The sequence below is a fragment of the Pholis gunnellus genome (assembly GCF_910591455.1).
Source record: "Pholis gunnellus genome assembly, chromosome: 8".
In the NCBI taxonomy this organism is placed as follows: Eukaryota; Metazoa; Chordata; class Actinopteri; order Perciformes; family Pholidae; genus Pholis; species Pholis gunnellus.
The window spans coordinates 23054937-23075564 of NC_136534.1; the positions used below are offsets into that span (position 1 = coordinate 23054937).

General features: G+C 41.8%; 3 protein-coding genes across 5 annotated transcripts; all 3 read left to right on the top strand.

Moving 5' to 3' along the window:
- The first annotated feature begins 65 nt into the window (after window positions 1-65).
- Window positions 66-4442, top strand: LOC306700285 (H-2 class II histocompatibility antigen, A-U alpha chain-like). Of its 2 annotated transcripts, none has more exons than XM_079165266.1 (4): window positions 66-158; window positions 895-1152; window positions 2177-2461; window positions 3101-4442. In XM_079165266.1, the coding sequence occupies exons 1-4, from the start codon at window positions 107-109 to the stop codon at window positions 3229-3231; spliced, it is 726 nt and encodes a 241-aa protein (XP_079021392.1). In that variant the 5' UTR covers window positions 66-106; the 3' UTR covers window positions 3232-4442. The 2 variants fall into 2 exon arrangements, with proteins under 2 accessions (XP_079021392.1, XP_079021391.1); XM_079165265.1 differs by having other exon boundaries at window positions 70-158; window positions 889-1152.
- A 367-nt stretch (window positions 4443-4809) lies between these two features.
- LOC306700283 (HLA class II histocompatibility antigen, DR beta 4 chain-like) lies at window positions 4810-8204 on the top strand. 2 transcript variants are annotated; one of them, XM_079165262.1, is made up of 5 exons: window positions 4810-5011; window positions 5519-5788; window positions 6041-6322; window positions 6545-6656; window positions 6813-8201. In XM_079165262.1, exons 1-5 carry the CDS (start codon window positions 4945-4947, stop codon window positions 6883-6885), a joined length of 804 nt encoding a protein of 267 aa, XP_079021388.1. In that variant the 5' UTR covers window positions 4810-4944; the 3' UTR covers window positions 6886-8201. The 2 variants fall into 2 exon arrangements, with proteins under 2 accessions (XP_079021388.1, XP_079021389.1); XM_079165263.1 differs by having other exon boundaries at window positions 4871-5011; window positions 5608-5788; window positions 6813-8204.
- Window positions 8205-8238: 34 nt separating this feature from the next.
- LOC306700286 (vitelline membrane outer layer protein 1 homolog) lies at window positions 8239-12167 on the top strand. Its single transcript, XM_079165267.1, has 4 exons — window positions 8239-8505; window positions 9328-9440; window positions 10838-11144; window positions 12087-12167. The coding sequence occupies exons 1-4, from the start codon at window positions 8296-8298 to the stop codon at window positions 12105-12107; spliced, it is 651 nt and encodes a 216-aa protein (XP_079021393.1). The 5' UTR covers window positions 8239-8295; the 3' UTR covers window positions 12108-12167.
- Window positions 12168-20628: the final 8461 nt, after the last annotated feature.

The following is a 20628-nucleotide window of genomic DNA, read 5'->3' on the forward strand; positions in this document are numbered from 1 at the left end:
TATGCCTCCAGTGTTGTCAAGGTGGAGACATTGTTGTGACTGAGTTACAAGCATTGATAGGAAGTCATCTCAGCCTGTGAACAAGCAGAGAAACCTGCTCACAGCGATGGATCTGATCCCAGTGCTGCTGCTTATTTGTCTTCCACAATACTGCCAAGGTGCGTTTTTGTTTACATTACATTACATTACAGTCATTTAGCAGACGCTTTTATCCAAAGCGACTTACAATAAGTGTATTCAACATCGGTATTCAAGAGAACTACTAGTCACCAGAAGTCATAAGTGCATCTCCTTTGCTAAACAAGTATCTAAGAGCATAAACCAGAGCAAACGTACAGTGCAGAAATAAACATGCAATAAGTGCAACGAGCTAACGCGAATAAAATAAGTGCAACAAGCTAATACGAATACAATGAGTGCTAAGTGGAAGGCTCAGGGTAGTACTTCTTGAAGAAGTGAGTTTTCAGCCTGCGCCGAAAGATGGGCAGTGACTCCGCTGTCCTGACGTCAGTGGGAAGTTCATTCCACCATTGTGGGGCCGTGACCCGGTCGATCGGCCGTCTTTTTGTAAAAGACATTTGGTTTTTATCTATAAAGGAAAGTAAGTCCATTACTACACTGAGGATGCAGTGTGTTATGAGAACGCTTCGGTTTATGAAACACCTTTTTCTCTGCCTTTACATTATAAAATCTCTATTTTCTTCCATATAACAACTTTATTTCACAATAGAAATCATCAGGGTTGGTCACATGCCAGCTGATGGAGACAGAAACAGCAGCATGGAGGATGTCTGGTGTTAATTCTCCATAGACACCAGCTTTGCTCACAAAAACAATTTGACACCATCGTATATATCATATCATATGTTTTCAATCTTTCCTCACAAGCTGCAGGTAAACACCTGCTTCGCTTTCTGACCTTCTGTCAGAGGAACGGGACGGGCGGCGATCAGTATGATATTGAATATGACGGCGATCAGCTCCTCTACGTTGACCCCGCCACCTATGAGGCCGTTCAGCGTCTGCCGGAGTTTGCGGATCAGTGGGTCCCTGATCCTGGACTGGGTCCCGACTCCTACGTGTCCCTGGGTCCCTGCCGGTACAACATCCCACGAGCCGCGAAGGGAGAATATTACCCCGAAGAGGTCATAGGTGAGGGAGTTGATACACTGATTGTAGGCGTGCTTTTAAAAGACGTTAGAGCCGAAGTAATAGTCACCTTTAGTGCAAAAGAAGTACTCAGATAATTCATCAAGTACCAATACAACAATGTAAGAATACTGCTTTTCAAATAAAAGTCCTGCATTGTAAATCCTACTTATTATTAAATGCTAAATCAAATTATAGTGTCAAAAGTCAAAATACCAGCTATCATCTAAATGTAATAGAGTAAAAAGTTTCCTTTAACATAAAGTAGAAATACTAAAAGAATAATAAGTCCAGTACTTGAGTACAATTTCCACCACTTCCTTTAGTTCCTTCAGAGGAATGGTCAGATCTCCGTCTGAGCCTCTGAAGCTGCAAATAAAAGCTGTTAAATACCAAAAATACAACAACCACCAGTAAAGAGTCACGCTGCTGGGTTCGTCTTTCCAAAAACTAGATTATAGCCTAATTGCAGGAACAGAAGCCAGTGAAACAGCTCGTAATGGGAGCGACAGTAAGCTGTGTTGTTAAACACAAGTTAATGAGACGAGTGTGTGTTCTTAAGAGAAGAACCAGGGAACCAGCAGGGACAATCTCTGCAAGGTGCAATTAACCTCTCTGGGTGTTTAATCATGCTTGTATTGTCAGTGCAGGTTAAAGCGCCTGCCATTGTTTATTGTGCACTGGGGAGTTCCCATTAATTAGCGTTTCATGACCCTGGTGTGTGTATCTATGACAATCTTCCGCTTGTTCGGGATTTCATTACACAAAATGATCTGGAAATGCAAGTGCATGTATTATTTTATATCTATGATTTTAGTTCCTTTAAGACTTTCCGTGTCACAGAAATCCCCAAAATGTTTTTGCTTTGGGATGATCAAAGCCACAGCCTATCATTTGATATTTGACTCATTGCCAAGGTTGGAATCTTCAAGTGCCAGTCAAGATTTTAAAGTGGCCAATCAAAATGTTTTTGTTTTTGGCCATGTCGTGTAACTTTGTCTTCCTCTGCTAAACGTCAACCCTGCAGCCAGTCCCACCTCCATGATCTACCCCAAGCAGGAGATGGAGCTGGAGATCCTCAACACACTCATCTGCTTCGTGAACGACTTCCATCCGCCCACAGTCAACATCGTGTGGACCAGGAACGGGCGGCCGGTGGACCCCAGTTTGGTCAGCCAGACTCAGTACTACTCCAACAGCGACTTCAGCTTCCGCATCTCGTCCTACCTGGACTTCACGCCGCAGGAGAGCGACATCTTCTCCTGCAGCGTGGACCACATCAGCCTGAAGGTGCCTCTCACCAAGTTTTGGGGTAGGTCAGTCGTAACGTGATGAGTCAGCGGGTGTAAAAGTAACGGAGGCCAGCACCATGGCTCTAGGAATGGCGTTTATTTATCCATCCATCCATTCATCTTTCCATCAATTTGTCCATGCACCCTACAATTTGTTCATCCACCCATTCATTTGTCTATCCGTTCATCCATCCATCCATCCATCCATCTATCTGTCCATTCATTCATTCATTCATTCATTTATCCATCCATCTGTCCATCCATCCATCAATTTGTCCACTCATCCATCCATCCATCCATCTATCTATCTCTCCATCCATCTGTCCATCCACCCATCCACCCATCCATCTATCCATCTATCCATCTATCCATCTATCCATCTATCCATCCAAAGATGAATTCATAAGTCCACATAAATTACATTTATTAGGTGTGTTAAACATATTTAACAATTATTTTGCATCTGCAGTAGAAAGTGGGGCTTCAGGTGACAGATGGTGACTTTTGTCGGGTATCAAATATCAGCAAGTGTTATTTGGCAGCATCTGTTTGGCACAAAATGTTGGCAACAAGCAGCTTCAGTACAGGCTGGAATCAGCCTGCAAAAACTCCCATCAGTAAAAGCCTCATGCTCTCTATCTGTGTGTCTTTTCCCACAGTGGTTGAACTACACACAGACCAGCAGGTTGTGGAGACGGCGGTGTGTGTTGGTGGTGTGATCCTGGGGCTGATTGGAGTTGTCACAGGACTCTGGTTCATCATGAAAGCCAACAAGTCCTGCCGGACGTGAAATGTATCAAGACAGACACCTGCATTTCGATGTCAGATGCGTGATCGCCTTGATCTTTTCTCCCGTGTGTTTTTCCCCTGGGAGTGAGATGGAATGAACTCTCTTTTTTTTTCCTACCATAGTTTTTAAATTTTTTTTTTACACTGAAATATTATATGTTGTCTTTGTCTATTTCTGCAACAACAATGAATCGAAACCTGGGCTAAAAACACATCAGTTAAATGTTTAATGCAACAGTTTGACATTTTGGCACTCAGGTATCTGTGCTGTAATTAAAAAGCTTCTATCAGGCAGGAGATGGTATGGTTAGCTTAGCTTAGCTTAGCTTAGCCCAAAGACTGGGAACAGGTGGAAACAGCTAGACTGCCTCCAGCCAACAGTGACAAAATCTCCCTACCAGCACCTCTAAAACTCACCAATAAAAAAATAAATATTCCGGCATACAACCCCCAATAAAAAGGCAAATAGCTGTTTTTTTTCCGCTTCAGTTTTTGTTTTGATTAAACAGAAGAGATATAAAAAGTTAATTCGTGAGCTTAGTGAGCTAGTTGTAACCTTATATTTCACAGATAGATAGAAAAAATGTGGTATCATTTATTGGCATCCAATTGTCTTCCACATCGCAAATTTCCCAAAATGTCAAACTATTCCTTTAAAAAAAGAAAAGAAAAGAAGAATCCTTAGTTTAGGCTGAAGTTGCTATTTCAAAATTTGCTAAAACATTGTCTGCAGTGGACACATTGTCTTCTATTTTGCAGAAGAATGTATTTCTTTTTCCAACAATAAAAAGCAGAAGTGTTTCCCACATTGTGCAACAGTATCATGTTTGCAGCTTATTGAACACATAAAGCACATGATGGAGAAGTTGAAAGTGTCTGTTCCAGTATAATGTTGGGCATGTCAAAGTACATACAAAACCACATTGAAATGAAAGAGAACAATTCCCCCACAGCCTCGCTGGCGTGTTTATTAACCCTTCATCACAGCAGCCTGTGTGAGCACTGGCACGCTCACAAAGTCACCATCAATTATCACCACTCCGACTGATCTTTTGGGCATATTGCTGCTCCTGCAGTGCCTGCCTGACACAAATAATCAGTCAATAATGTTTGTCACGTCTGCTTGCTTGTGTGTTGATACGGACACAGAGTGGGCGATGCTCCAAACTGCCTCTTTTTTTTTTCTCTGCTGGATTTATTTGGCTCGGCCCGGAGTCTAATTATTTTCCCTGTGATTGATAAGATAGCTGCCACATTTTTAATATGAAAGTGCGTGGAGCTTCTGAAGGATGAAGGAGGAGACCTCAAACACAAACAAATACTGTAGCTTTTGATTTTGCAATAAAAAGTATGTATTCCGTGGTGAAGAAGCAGTTTTTACCTTGGAGTGAAAGTGTTGAGATCCCCAATACTAGACATGGCATTGCATAGGAAGTAGACTGACCACATTACCCCTCCCCCTCCCAGTTTCACATGTAAATAAGCCACTGAGAATGATCTCCTATTTTATGTTTCTCAGCGTGACAACAAAAGCTCAACTGTGGCAAAACCAGAAAGACCCGTTCATGTCAGCACTTTGCACGATCATTTGCGTCATTAATTCTCATCAGGATGTAGTTTAGTTCGTGAGCTTGAGAGGTTTTAGGAGTCTGTAGGCTTTTGCATGCAGCATGTGATGAACTTCATGTTGCTGTATTCAGTGTTTAATTAACAGATGATGGGACTTTACTTTCTGTACAGACTCACAGTCTCTGTTGTTTTACTCTGCAATACACCAGCAGGTAGGCTTCTTCATGTATTTCTCATTTATTGTAGCTTGTATTTACGTATAACTATTACGTTATTTGTAACAGTTAAATGAGTGGGGCAAGAGGTTGATAAAATAACAGGCTCACCTTGATGCAATAGAGACATTCTTCTGGAAAACTGAGTTGCTTACACTCAGTTTATAGCTTTTTTTGTTGAGACAGAAGTTGTTTCATTAAAGAAAATATCCTATCAAGTGTTTGTTTGTCTTGCAGGCATTTGGTCATAAACTAAAAGTAATAAATTAGGATTTTGACCGGATGAAGGCACAGCATAACAATTCAAGATCATTATTTGTAACTCATCCTGAAGAGGAAATGAAAATTGCATTCCATCCAATAGACTTGAGTTGACGTATCGTTTAATTTGTCTGCAAATTCCTTCGTCTTTGAAAGAGAACAAAAGAGCTTTTGTTCAGCCAATGTGCAGTAAAACAAATGATTGCCACAGCTGTCTGTACTAACTGATTTTCTGTCCGTTAGGGGGCTATGTATATCAGATGATATGTGACTGTGAGTATGGCGACAACATCACGGACGTGGTCTTCTTTGTGAAAAACCTCTTTAACCAGAAGATTGTCACCCTGTACGACTCCCGGGTCGGGAAGTACGTTGGCTTTGGAGAATGCGGCATGAGGAACGCGGCCCATTACAACAGCCAGGCTTGGAAAATGGAAGAAAGAAAAAGACAAGTGGAGACTCTCTGCAGATACAACGCAAGACTATTCAGAAGGAGCACACTGGATAGATTCGGTATGTGTTTCTGTGATTTCCACAGGAGGTTTTCAAACAGGATATTACAGGCCTAACAGTGCCAATTCATTTGGCGTAATTTCCTTCGGTGGAAAAAGGAAACAATTGTTCTCTCCCCGTTCTTTAATTAAATGGCCTGAAGAAAACAGTTTAGCCCCAGCGTCACTCTTCTGCACTGTGCCTTGAAGCAGCCTCCACATCCAGCAGGTCATTCAGCTAATCTTTTTGGTCTAATCATTTCTACACCCCCAGTGCCTCCGGTCGTCAAGGTCCATCCATCCGACCCGGCCGACTACGGGAAGCGAACCACGCTGGAGTGCAGCGTTGTGGGCTTTTTCCCCCAGGAAGTGAGCGTGAGCTGGCTGAGAGACGGGGCAGAGGTCAGCGCCGATGTGTCGTCCACAGACATCCTGGCCGACGGGGACTGGAGCTTCCAGCTTCACTCTTACCTGGAGCTCACACCCAGAAGAGGGGAGAGGGTGAGCTGCAGGGTGGACCACAGCAGCCTGAGGAAGAGCCTGGAGGTGGACTGGGGTAAGACAACACAAAGCGGTCATACTGATAGATGACTTGGAAATGAATAACACTATTTATAGAATTGAGTTTCTTTTCAAACAATGCAGCATGATGTCCCTAAGGCTTGCTTTCAGATGGAGCTAAATTTATCTTCATGTCATGAAGATAAAGATAAGTCTCTTGAAAGGTACTGGATAAGTAACCAAGTGTGCTTAAATGCTCATTTTGTCTCTCACTTAGACACCTCTTCACTGGATGCTAAATACTTGAAGATGACTGCGGGGATCATCTTCTTCATCCTCGGCTTCACTGCAGCCGCTGGTGGAGCAGCTTACTACTGGTGGAAACAGAGGTGTGTTGACGTCAGTGTCCGTATAATGAAACCGATCTCTTTTCTTCTGTGCCGAGTTCATTGTTTTCATTGTCAGACTGTTGAAAAACTGGCGCGGTGAAGTCATGAACTAAAACAGGTCTTCAGGTTTCATAACACTTTCTTTTCATGTTCCAGGTTTGACTTCAGTCCATTAGGCAGTCAAGGACACACCTCTCCACGTCATCCCTCAGAATTATTGATTTTCTAACAGAATAAAACATAATGAAGCTCAGCTAAGAGCTATGTTTTGTTAAAAAAAGTATTGCCCACAAAAACTGAAAATCGTCCCTTTCAACAAGCATGACCTACGGTGAAAAGAGAAAAACGGCATTGTGGGAAGATGAAATGCTGTTAGTTTATTATGGAACTGTCCCCGCTGACATGGCAGAGCTGCTCCTTTATCATTTTTTGTCAACCAAGGACTCAACTGACATGTTATCCTTCAAAAAAGAAAGCGCCATAAATTGTTCCAACGTTGTGTTGGGATCACTTTGTAGGATTAAGGTGTCCAACCTGTCACTTACAATGACTGTCTCACTCATAAGACTCATGTGTGTGTTCTATATGATATGTCTATTACAGAACAAAGTATTTTATGAGATGTGTGAGAAATGTTTATTTGAAAACTCAACTTAAACTCAACAGAACACAGACAGAGCAGGTATTTAAAGGTGTCGATTCAGAACAGTACACAGAATCATTTCTGGACCTACTGGTTGTGTAACAAGTTGCTGTTTGCTAACAAGTGCACCATAATCAACCTGAAAGGTGTCACTGCTGCCCCCACGCTACCCAAGAACTAGATCATTGTCACATCCCAAACCCGAGGAGAAGCAGCTGTGACCCTGTTTGTATTCTGTATGTTGATGTATTTACAGTGGCATGTACAGTTATACTAGAAAATGCAAAAACTTACACTGGAATTCATCCAGTCTGTAAAAATGTTTTGTCCGCCTACCATCCTTTGCTAATAATTGTCCTTTGCATGTAGATGATGTCAGAGAATGTGTACAGATATCGAGTCGGCCTGTGAAGATGTATGGATCCAGTGATCGCTTTATCAATGACACCATAATCCGAGGCTATTATCCTTAATTCAGTATATATTGACTTTCTCAGTCCACAGTGATGCGGTGTGATGTCCGCCCCTTTCTGTCACAGCGAGACCAAATAAACCTTTTCTGCTCATTCAGTGGCACTGCACTTCTCAATCTATAAACTATTACTCTTGGACAACAGCGGCCTTTGCAACGTCGATTACAAGTGTGAAAGGTTCTGTTGCTGCCGGATTTGATCCTGTGGATTACATTGGTGAAGCACGGACCTGTGTTGTTGGTTTTTTGTGATGTAGAAATGTTAAATCCCTGTTAGATTCACAGCATGTTGTGATGCAAAAGTGCAAATCTAAATGTGCTGTTACAGAGAGACTCTGTGTTTCTGAACTTCAATGAGAACTCCAACACCAGCTGTTCAGTCCCACGCCACTCTGTAAATGATTCAACCTGATACGAGTGGTCTATTTCCGAATTGACTGGGAGGCTATAAGAGCTTTGAGCCTGAACCCTCGGTGCTTGTTAGCTGGCGTTTCGGAGTGAAACACTGACTCACTGCTGTCAACATGGCAAGTCTCTTCACCGCTGTGGCCGCGTTGGCTGTGCTGTCCGGTGGGTTGTGTGCGGAGAAAGTCTTTCTGCAGCGAGCCGGCGAGGCCTTCGGCAGCAGACCGCACAGATCTCTGCTCACCGTGAGCAACGGGGAGAAGTTTGGGAACTGGACCTGGCCCGAGATGTGCCCCGACAAGTTCTTTGCTGTCGGCTTCAGTCTCAGGGTAAAGACACCGACTCTGTCACGTATTGCAAATATTCTAGAAGAAAAATGAGGGAAACACACTCAAAAAGACAGAAGGTTCAGGGGATGAGATATGTTTGCTGATGTAGAAATAAATACATCAGAGTTGTGCAGCTTTTACCTTCTCCTTTTAGTTTGGATTTGAAAATGAAGACACAAATATTAAAGCCAACTTGTGGAGAAGCTTGACGGCAGGTTTTTTTAAATGCCCGTATTAGCTTTCGTTTTGGTCGCATTAATTGTTCCTCCTATCTTTTGCTAACAAGATTTCAGTGTAAGAGATGATGGTTACAATTCCCAGTATTCGTTCTGTGCACAAATGCATCCCTAAATCCAGACAAAGCAGTCTGAGTTAGTCAAATCAAATGTGTTTCTACCAAAGTTGTGATCTTTCGAGTTTTAAATTCCCTCAGCGACAGCACCAACAGGGAAACGCAGAGAGTGCATTTGTACTAAAGAGACTTTGAAAAGAAACCCCCATCTCGTCTTCCCATCTCATATCGGAGTTGCGTTAAAAAAAAGATCACTTCACAGCCATCAAGGAGAGGAGGAACAATTACAGCAATCACTCTGCTCCTGTAAACCTGCATGCAGAACAAGTCTCAGTCACTGAGATCAACTCAGAAAAAAAAGCCTCTTGGTGTTTCAGATATCAACCCACGCTTCTCCTCGTGGACTACAAACACTAAAATCAAGCTGTCACATTATGAGCCTTCACCACCACATTTGGCAGCAGCTTCACCAGAATAAGATAAGCTGGTTTGACCAGAGCTGTTCTGGGAATTGTTCTTTGTTTCCCCAGGTGGAGCCAAACCAGTACGGGGCGGACGACACTGCTCTGAATGGAATCCGCCTCATCTGTGCCAAAGACGACAACCGAGGCTTCCTGTATTCAATTGAATCTCACTCGGGCTAGTAAGTCACGAAGGTACCACCTTCTAATGAAGAACGCTTTATAAATTGTATTTATACATTTATTTATAAACATTATTAACCCTTTAATAGATGCTTATGGGTTTGTCACTTTGTTATAAGCAATTAAGTCAGCAGTTATATATGTTTATAAGTCGTTGATGCAGATTTTTCATCATCAAATATGAGTCCAGATTGTATGTAGTCCTGTTCTGTAGCAAGAATAAGAATAATACTTAATATACCAGCTTTTAAAACAACATTGCAAAGAGCTTCACATAAAACAAAGTTGAACTAAATCACCATAAACTTACCACACCTAAAATACAATAGAAAGATAATCATCAAATAACTAAACTAAAAAATAACATAAACAAAGTGGATCTGGTAAAAATACAACTTGGGTGTAAAATTAATAAAATACTTAAAGAAAAGTATTTAAGCTTTTCAGGTTTAAGTTAAACTTGTATTGATTTAGAAGGTCATCTAACCGGTCAAAGGAAGTTTTCACAACCTGGCAACCCAAAAGCCATTCGTTTTAATGCCTCATATCTGATGTATGAAGTCGTAGTAAATGATTTACTAACAATTAGAAAGTCACTACTTCAACTGCAATAAATGCTGCCTTTAAATAAAGTGCTGCACCTATAAAAAAACAGATTTTCATGGAAGTTCAATAAAGCTGCAGCATGTGATTTGATCCTCTACAAGAGAGTTTTGTTAAAAAGTGAAACCGCTGTCAAGCAACTAAATTTACCATTGATCTGTGTACATTTTATGTATCCTCTAAAATGTTTAATATACAATGATTTGTATGTCAGGGAGTATTCCGCAGGAGTGATTCTAGTAACTGACATCAACACATCAAATGAAATATACTTTCCTTTACCCTCCTTGAGCTCGTCTGCCACTTACGCTGAAATGTTGGTTAAAGATGTCTTTAAACATGCAGTTTGTTGCCGGGGCCGGATCTCTCATGTGAAAGAGATCCTTGATCCCAGTGGGACTAACCTGGCTGTTCTATAAAGATAGATAGATGGATAGATATATACTTTATTCATCCCCAGGGGGAAATTTGTTTGCAGCGGCAGCAAATGAAATTACAGAGTAAACATAAAAATATGACGTATGAAAGATGCTCAATATATACAATACAATAAAATAACAGAGCAGAATATAATACATTTAAAGAAAAGAAAATAATACAAAAATGCACAGTATATACAATAAAATAGAACTCACTAGGTAAAAAACATTAGTGGAAGGAACAGCAAACAACAACAGGTCAAATAAGAGTTAAATAAAGAAATAAGAGATAAATAAAGTCTGAGAGCAGCAGAAAGCTTTTTTTTTGTCCCCCCCTCCAACCCCTCTCTTGCATTTCCTCCTCTCCTGTCCAGCTTCGGTGACTGGTCCCAGCCCCAGTACTGCCCCAGTGGCGTGCTCACCTCTTTCCAGATCCGCGTGGAGCCCCATCAGGGTCTGTTCGGCGACGACACGGCCGTCAACAACATCAAGTTCCGCTGCAGCAGCAACCCGACGCTGGAGGGGCCCGGCACCGACTGGGGGAAGTACGGCCTCTGGAGCCAGGAGTGTCGCAATGGAGGAATCTGTGGCATCGAGACCAAGGTGGAGGAATACCAGTACGGCCTGGACGACTCCAGCCTCAACGACGTGCGCTTCCATTGCTGTGCCGAGCCTCAGCAGGTAAGACTCAGGGTTGTTGATTAAAAAACAAAATCCCAGAAGAGGTTGAGGGGTTAACGACACATTCGCACAATGTACAGCAGGTTTTTATGGGTGGATTTATGTTTGGTTTATTTAAAGAAGTGAGAACAATTTAATTTCAGACAGAGTTGCCGTTTACTGTAACCCTACACTCTAACAATAACCTGCCGCAAGAGGCAAGAAAATTCAGCAGTCAAATATTTATAAAATATAGCCCTTTAAGGACTTCTTGACCATGTTGGCTTGAAGGTTCTCATGGTTTATATGGTCATGAAAAAGTCATGGAATTTGGAAATAGCAATTTCCAGGCCTGGAGAAGTTAGGGAGGAAGAAATAAATCCAGAAAGTTTTGGGCCTGTCATTCATGAGCCAACTTCCTTTGAATTTCAGATTAGATTTTCAAAATTAAAGCTCTTAAAAATCTCATTCATGAGCTCACTTCAAATCACATTCATGAGACAATTTGTCTAATTTCAGATTAGATTTGAGAGGAAATGGTGCATAGTTACAAAAGACAGGTTAATAGCAGGTCCACCTCAGTTAAGATTGATTTAGAAAATTCTTTAAACAGCAGATCAGTTACGCCATTTTACTTTCGGTTGTTCTCTGCGTAACGTCAGACTCAAACCTTTCATTCTCATTTTTCATGTAAACACAGGCGTTTCGGAGAATCTTTGGTCATGAAAACGTTCTTAAAGTCTTGGAAATGTATCGGTAAAACGTAATGTTAACCCTGGGTACTGAACGCTTACTAAATGGTCCTTGAGGTGAGATTTGGTTTACATTTTAAGGTATAAGAAGTTTGCAGGATGACTAAGGGAAACGATTCAAATGTCAAATGTAATATATTCTATATATACAGAGCATTTCATGGCTGTTTATCAACTTGTGTTTGGTGTTTTTGTTGACGGTGATCGGCAGGTGAACATCCATCAAGTCTGATCAGTTTGATTCCGTCTCCAACGCCCTCAAAGCTGACAAATAATAAAGTGCTCGTTTGAACTGCTGCTGTCTCTTTCATGATTAGCCAGAACTTCAAGGTCTTGTTTTGTATTCTGTCAGTTCCTTCCTTTTTTAAGAACTCAAATACGCCTGAGATCAGAGTTTAGAGCAGCCGTCTCCAATAAGCTGAGTTATTTGTCAGAACACCCGGCTCTCTAAACAACGTCGAGTGTCACCTTCAGCGGGGAAAACAGAAAGATTAAGGAGCGCCGCTTTCAAACCGAGCCCTCGTCTGAAGAGCCTCTTTCTACATCACGTCGTCCCCTCATCGCCTCTCATCAGCGTGTTTTCACATCCTGTCTAATGAACCAATGAGCTCACAGCACACAGCCAGAGTAAGCGTGAGCACAAAACCGAGCCGCTGACACAGGCCTTTCCCAGAATTCCTACCGGAACTTAGGTAATTAAGAAATGACAAGAGAGGGGATATTAATTAATTTACAGTTTGAGGCCTGGCAAAGGTTGATAAGACACACAGAGGTAATTGTGTTAATTAATTGGCGGGTGGTTAATCTGCTAACACAGAGTGTGTGCGGAGAGTTGGGGGAGGGGACTGGAGGACGTTATCAAACACTGCGGTAATGGTTTCCAGAAGATTTTGCAAGTCAAGGAAAAGTGATTATAGTGTTCAACACACAGCTACAGGGTGCTTCTCTGTTATGGGAATGAATACACTCAAACTGACCTCATATCTGAAGCTCAAAGTGTGCTTATTGGAGTCAGATGCTCGAGTGCACTCGTTTGGTCCGCTTGAAAAAAATGAATATGGGGTTGGAGGAGTGAGCGTATTTCAAGTTTGAAATGTTAAATACATCTATATCCATCGTATGTCTTTGTTTATACAGTTTCTACAGAAGTTCTTTCAGCCCAATGTGTCATCTTCAAATTACCAAAATGTCAGGCTGAATTTTAGGGAAATGAGTATGAAATAATTTACAAGGAATCTAGACTATATCAGGTAAAACACATTTAAACATGGAGTCAGGGGTGAGATGTATAAATATAATCTATACAGTCTAAATGGAGGGTTGGAAAAAGCTGATACACTAAATATATGATACTGTCAGATAGGAATAAGATGATTTTCAACGACCTTATTCTGCGTAAAGAGGTATTCCCTTTCTGTACAGTTGGTGGGACATGTGATAGAAACAACATTGGTGTGAATCGAAACAGCAGAATCGAGATATCCTTACTTTCAGGATGGGTCAAGCTTAAAAAATGCTGGATCCTACATTTCCCATAATGCATCTCAAAAATGGGTTTTTCATTAGACCTTCCCTGTCTGTTAGATGCCCCCATTTTGCACCTTACTTGTGACTTTTACTGAACTATTATTTATATGTATTATTCAATGTTAATGTTATTGTACAATGTACATAGGTTTTCAAATAAAAAGTTCCATCTACCTGAGTTAATCCCTGGTTTAATTCCCCACCTCCTGGCCAGCACGCTAGGTGACCCAAATCAAACACACCTGGACACAGGTGCATGCTGGGAGTGGCTAACATGCTAAATGCTAACATGCTCGTGGGGAAGCATCCAGGTGACTTCACAGGTGAACTTTCACCTTCAGTAAGTAAGGTGTAGGAGACATTTCTGCTGCCTGCACCCACCCGAGGACAGAGAGGCTGAGTGGACTGGTTATACTGGGACAAAGAGAAGTTAAATGGACTGGTTATACTGGGACAAAGAGAAGTTAAATGGACTGGTTATACTGGGACAAAGAGAAGTTAAATGGACTGGTTATACTGGCACAAAGAGAAGTTAAATGGACTAGTTATACTGGGACAAAGAGAAGTTAAATGGACTGGTTATACTGGGACAAAGAGAAGTTAAATGGACTGGTTATGGATGAAGAATGAACGAGCTGAGGACTTCATCTGGAGCAGATTGTGGAGGACTTTGCGGTGCGCAGCACTTGCAGACAGGTGAGTACAACAACACACCTATGTTGCAACTCCACCGCACAGAGGAGGACGTTTACGTCTACTGCGTTGCATAGAAACGTAGCACTGTGTGTGTTTCGCACGATCAGCTGAAACTCTGCAGGCTCTCCTCTGATGTAATGTGTGTTTATGGCTGCAGCGGCTGTGGACTTGATATCGTTTAAAGATCTAAAAAATACATTTTTATTTAAAATAGGTTAATTGTACATTTACTTGTGTATAATATTCTAGTAGTTTTGACATCCCCTCCCTTTACTGCATGTGTAAAATAGGCAGAGCTGGAGCTCCACTTAATGGGAATAAAAGGTAAGACCTACTTATGAAGCCTTTTAAAATCCTAAGTGATTGAGAAAAGTTGTAAATTGTCTCACTGGAGGATCTGAAACCTTGTCTTTTTGTTATTTGATAAATTACAGATGATGCACTAATATGAGTCCACTGTATTTTGCACACACGCTCTTGGACAGCCACTAGATGGCAGTGCAGCGTCAAGGGGAACTTGAACCTACATCTCACCAGAAAAAAACTAAACTTTTGTGACTGGACACATCTAATACAAGCATTTTAGATTGATTTCATGGGTGTAATGAATTCTGGATCAATCAATTCAGCGTTGAACACCTGGAACCGCGGTAGAGCTCCACCTCTTAGTGAACCACAGAGGCCCTCTGGGCACAAAGGCCCCAAAACCTGCATTGAATCAACATCAAATCCGGCCTGAATGCTGTAATGACGTCTTCTACCACCATCACGAAAAACACCATTTCTCCGACTCTCAAGAGGAACTTTATTATTTAAAAACACGCTGCAACCTCAGCAAGTTTTTTTCGCGTAGCGCTGCCTCTGGGTCTACTATAGCGAGGATGTAACGCCCCGGGTCACACGTCTAATGTCCAAACCGCAGCCTCAGAGTGTTTCTGACCAGCTTAGCGGCTCGCCAGCGGTCCCCAATCTGCCTCCAGAGCAATTAACGCCTCCTGTAGTGAACAGAATGGATGAGGGGTTGGTGGTTTTAGTCGAAGGCAAAGCCCTCGTCTTAATGACCTTAAGCTCCCCTGGGCTCCCAGCTCATGACTTATAGATCACACCGGCTGTGTTGACTCAACTGTAAATATACTCTGTTCATAAAACACTGCAGGGTTATTATCATGGCTGTCGGCCTCGGCTTTTATGTGAAATATTGACGCATGAGGGACAGGTTTGGGGCAGAATGGCATTGTTTTGATGTAAGGGCATGATAAATGGTATTGCTGTTTTGTGCTGTACGGGTGAGGGTGTAATAACTATAACGTTGAGCTATTCTAAGGTCTCCACAGTCATGAAGGTAATAACCAGATGGAGCAGATTTAAAAAGGGAAAAACAACAACAACCAACAAGTTCTCTCATTCTGCTTCTTTTTGTATCTTCACTGCGTTCAGTGGACTGAAGTTGCCATTTTTTCCTCTAGTTTTTTTTCTTTCTCCAAAGACGGCGTGGACTGTCCTTGTGTGACACTTGAACACATTTATTTTGCACCGAGGTCGCTCGAGCACCGTCCATTGTGTCTGCTGATTCTCAAGGTTTTAGGTAAAGCTGTAGTGCTCGAATCCTGCTCGGTCTTCTCTTGATGTTTTCTTTCTCACTATAATCTCTGTGGCAGCTCTGTGGTCACTTCCTCATACGGATGCAAAATAAATATACATGTGTGAATGTCACTTTGCTATGTGGCAACCTTATTTGCGCGCTGTAGTTTTATGCACAAAAGTGTGGCAAAATATCATACATACAGAGGAAAATACTGGAAGGATAGTTATACTACCGAGTGATTTAACTTTTATTCCAGTTGTCTCTCATTATGAACAAATTAGGACAACAGTATAAAGAATATTAAATGGTTCTTTTTTGACTTGCAGGAGGTATCTCCCTCAGACTGGAAAAAAAATGATACAGTATTTATGAGTCAAATCTAGAGCCAAACTATAATTCCTGAAAGGCTTTGTGCTTCAGCACCTCGGTTACTTTTAAAAACAGATCCCGTATTTCCTCTGACACAAAAAGAAGCAACGACACATGTACACATTAAATATAAATCATTTTATAATATACAAATTGTACAGATGTCATGAACAATAGGAATGTGGACATACTCGGGATAGCAAAGATAAAGAGTACTTTTTTCTCCTTGATAGCAAACACTGCTATGCAAGTGACAAACAGCACATGATCAAAGATACTCAACATTCAAGATGGCAGCCGAGGTGATAAAAAAAAAACATCAGAGACAAAAACCTAAGAATACATTTTCCAGAGGCTGTGAGCAAGCTAAAGTGACAACGCAGAAGAAAAAAACCCAAAAAGACGGCATCCTATTGTATCATGTTCTGTCATTTCTACTCTGCCCATTTCACATCATAGTAGCACACAGGAAATGAACCATTGCGTTTTATTTTTCTTTACAGCGTCACCAAGAACGATTGCACCAGCGCCACTATTGAGGCTCAGAGACGATTATGCTGATAGAAGACAGGAAACTGTATATTATCTTTTTTTGTATCATTTTCTTTTGTTTTTTACACAAATGGGCAGAGAGCTGCAAATGTATATTTTAAGTCGGACATTAGTCAAAGGTCTCCTCCTTTTCACGAACATGGATCAGCATCATTTAACTGATGAAGGGTGAGATCCTGCCTCGCTTTTCTCTCCCCGTCTGTGTTTTTCTTTTACCAGGACAAAAAAACAAAAAGAATCTCAATTACCCACAGTCCCTGAAGTGTACTCATGTCAGAGGTCACACTGCACTGCCACCAATCAGCCCTTATCAGGGAGGCCGCGGCCTCAGGTAGGACGGGCGGATGCAGGGCCGCTTGTAACTTTAGTCAAGGTTACGACCATCTCAGCTTGTGGAAGTCCAACCGAACCAAAAGGAGGAGTCGAAAACTCAGTCATGTCACATGACATCACCTCGCCCCCTAACTGATGTTTCCAAAGTCTGCTCTTCTAGATGTTGTGGAATCTGATCTGTCTGTTTTCACAGGATGCCAAAAGGGGAATAAATGTCACAGTTTCAGATGGAAAAAAAAAAGAGAAGGAATACTGAAACAAATTCATGAAGTAGATACAGTAGATGACAGTTATGTTTATCTCGACGACGGGGAAAATGAAGAAATTGATTAAATCTGTCGAAATAAGTTGACCGGGATCCAGTGGGGACATTTTGTCAAAATATTCCCAATGAGCTCGTCGGCTCTCAAAAGGCGTCTTTTGGTATTGCCTTTCATAATAATTCATATTTGTCACATCCTGACAAACGCGTGAAAGTGACAGCTGAGTCTTATTTGCTCCCCCAGCAGCTCTGACGCAAGAGGGAGCTTCAAATATTCCTTGAATACAATAAGTGCTTATTAAAGCTCAAACAGCCGAAAGCTAAAAGCAGCTGAGAGAAGGAAGATTAAAAAAAAAAAAAAAGAAAAGAAAACACCACAGAAAATACGATATGACTTCATATCTTAATTCAATATTATCAGAGTGGTCATTTGTCACGTGCTCCTTCAAACTCCTGCGTACACAGCTGTGAAAGAAAATCCATTCCGGCTCAAATATGACCCTTGACCTTGTCTGCCATTAGCGATCCCGCCCACGGGTCTGGACTCCGTCATAGTGGAGGGCGAGAGGACAAGGAGCATATGTTTGTGGGTTTAAAAACCAACAACGGCCCTCCGGGAGGTAGCTCGAAGCGTCGGTCAGAAACGCGTCTTTAGCAAGCTTTAGCGAAACGGCAGAGGCGACACAAAGCCCACAATAAAAATCTCTGGACTGAAAAACAGAACATTCACAATAACGATAAGAAAAGAAAGGAAAAATTCAAAACATCTTAAAAATATCTCCTATTACCTTCATATAGACAAACACTTTTCTCCCCTCACTCTGAATTCCAGTAATAAAACAGGGAACAACCGCTTCAAAAATACCAACACGGACTGTAGCAAATCTTTCCTGTTCGACTATAACAAACATATAACACTGAAATCACTTGTGCTCCTAAAGGACGTTTCTAAAAAGCAGATCGTGGGGCATTTACAGTATAGTAATAAGGCTAAGCTGGTCACAGTTTTTATATTCTACTCTACACAAAATCACTTGCCATTTTACATTGAAAATCTCAGCGGCGGGCGGATTCATTAAGGAGAGCACTTATTCAGCATAATCGATCTTACTTGTGTCTAATTGAAGAGTTTCATCTCCGAAAAGGAGGCGTTCCTCTTGACCAAAGTATCATCTATTCTCATAAAACAAAAAGATACAAATTATGACAAATTATAGTCTGTGTGAAGCAGGACAGCAGGTAGTTTACGTTCTTGATTAACCGAAAGCTAACATTTTAATAAATAGGCTTTCTGATATATATATATATATATATATATTGTATGAGGAGGTGTGTGTGTGTAATTTATTTTCCCCAAAATTTTGACCACACACTCCTACTCCTCAGTGCACATGATTCCCCATGACATCAGCGTTAAATCTGAAGGCTATTTCCATGACATGTTGAGGTGGTTTGCTTTCAATCCATCCCCCAATAAGTGACCCGCATTATAAATGCATGATTCCTGACAGATACCCCACTGACAAAAGCCATTAGTGAGCTAATGAGAGCTCCACACCGTGAACATCGCCACCTTCCTGCCTCCCTTTCCCCCCCCCCCCCGCCCTTTTTTGTAAATGGAAAGCTACAAAGGTGCCATGAAACAGCACATTATGACTTGGTTATTGTCAGAAATGATGTCGGGAAAGAGGTGCTTAAAAAGCTGGAGGTAAAATAATGAAGGGAATCTCAACGGGGGAATGCCTTCCGCAAGCGGCCGTTACTTTTTAAATGAGCCTATTCATTTCTTTTATTTGACTCCCTCATCCTCGGCGGTCTTTTCTCGTTCGCTCTCTTTCTACGTCTCAATTTCTCTCCCCTCAATCTTCAGTTCTTTTGGGTCCCCTGTAAACAACAAGACTCGGTCCTGACCGCACAGCTTAACCGTGTCCCCGCGCTGATGAGAGCTTTTGTTTGTGGCCGTTGACTAGAAACATCATTTTCCAATTTTTTTTTTTTTTAAATGCAACTTTTGCGCAAAAAATAAATCCTCACTCCTGCATGTGAGAGCTAACTAGGTGCATCTGAATATGAGTTCTGCCCCCCCCCCCCCCCCCCCCCCCCGAGCTGCAAACATTCAGCTGAATTTCACATCCTTATCTGACTCGGCTCTGAATATGGAACATTCTGTATGCAAGGTGAGCTTAGCACACCACACACCAAAGAGTGATTATCGGCTCTCTTTGAAGCACTTGACGGCTTAGAGCTCAGCGTAAACAATTATCTCTTCACCCTACTTTGGATTGCCTGTCGCAACAAACGCCTTTCCCATCACCTCTACCAGCACTCTCCTCCTAGTTCCCTCCGCATCACAACCGACTGACTCTGGTGCACAGAACGAAAGGAACGGGAAACGGCGACGCGGTCCGTGATCACACAAAGATGCCTGCCCTTTAAAAATGGTCATGTTGTGTGGATGATGGCCTGTCGAGATTCTGCCTCCTGGATTTTGGAGGTGACTTGTCTTTTTCTCAGCTTCACAAACTGAAAAAGAGCTGCTCTCAGTATAAGTACCTCTTGTAACAGGTGCTTTATCTGGGTACAACTATTAGGACTTCTCAAACGCAACCAGAGAGCTTTTCTCCGATCCACGGTCGCTGCTGTTCTCTCGGTTTATGTGATTAACCCTTACAATTACGTTTCATTGAGAATCATGTAACCATAATAATAGAATAGGAGTAGAACGGACATCGAGCTGTTTGAAAGTAGCCCGCTTTGCAATGGTCCACATAAAAATGGCCGCCGCTCTAACCATCCTGCTACGTTGATTTCAATGGGAATGTCCGTTCTACTCCTTTTCTATTTCTACGCATGTTACGTTCCTCCCTTAAAGGCCTGGTCACACCAGAAAGTGGCCCAGTGTAATTTAGGGTGTAGGGACTATTCACAAGGCTAGTTGGTAAACTACAAATGCTAACAAGCTAGCGTTAGGCATTCTTAATAGTTCTCTCCTAGCTATTTTTAGTTTCAGTTTAACACATATTTGTAGCATTGACTCCTGTCTCTCAACTGTGTCTTCTGTGTAGCAGTTTATATTCTGACATAGGAGGTGAATTAAAAGTGGATGGCGCAACACAGCTAAGCTAAGCTACGATAGCTTCCTCCATTACCTCATTGTTTTACCACTTTCAGGATGGCTTACTAAAATATTTACTTTGCCCTGACAAACGAACCCAATTATTTCTGCAATTCCATTGAAAGGAAATGTATTTTGCTGGAGTGACCAGGCCTTTTAAACTGTTTCTTCTTCAACAAAAAGAAAACGCGCCCAATCTGATCATGGCATCATTCTAGATTTTCAACCCCCTGTCGATCCTCCTCCTGTTATTCCAGTGTCTCCACATTGAACATCTGTTTTTGACGTATATACATTCAGTATGTGAGATAATG

Coding starts and splice junctions, on each gene's coding strand:
- LOC306700285 (XM_079165265.1), top strand. CDS start 107: ATGGATCTGATCCCAGTGCTGCTGCTTATTTGTCTTCCACAATACTGC. Junction 159..888: donor TCTTCCACAATACTGCCAAG/GTGCGTTTTTGT, acceptor TTTCCTCACAAG/CTGCAGGTAAACACCTGCTT. Junction 1,153..2,176: donor TTACCCCGAAGAGGTCATAG/GTGAGGGAGTTG, acceptor TCAACCCTGCAG/CCAGTCCCACCTCCATGATC.
- LOC306700283 (XM_079165262.1), top strand. CDS start 4,945: ATGATGGGACTTTACTTTCTGTACAGACTCACAGTCTCTGTTGTTTTA. Junction 5,012..5,518: donor ACTCTGCAATACACCAGCAG/GTAGGCTTCTTC, acceptor TCTGTCCGTTAG/GGGGCTATGTATATCAGATG. Junction 6,323..6,544: donor GAGCCTGGAGGTGGACTGGG/GTAAGACAACAC, acceptor TCTCTCACTTAG/ACACCTCTTCACTGGATGCT.
- LOC306700286 (XM_079165267.1), top strand. CDS start 8,296: ATGGCAAGTCTCTTCACCGCTGTGGCCGCGTTGGCTGTGCTGTCCGGT. Junction 9,441..10,837: donor ATTGAATCTCACTCGGGCTA/GTAAGTCACGAA, acceptor TCTCCTGTCCAG/CTTCGGTGACTGGTCCCAGC. Junction 11,145..12,086: donor GCTGTGCCGAGCCTCAGCAG/GTAAGACTCAGG, acceptor GGTGATCGGCAG/GTGAACATCCATCAAGTCTG.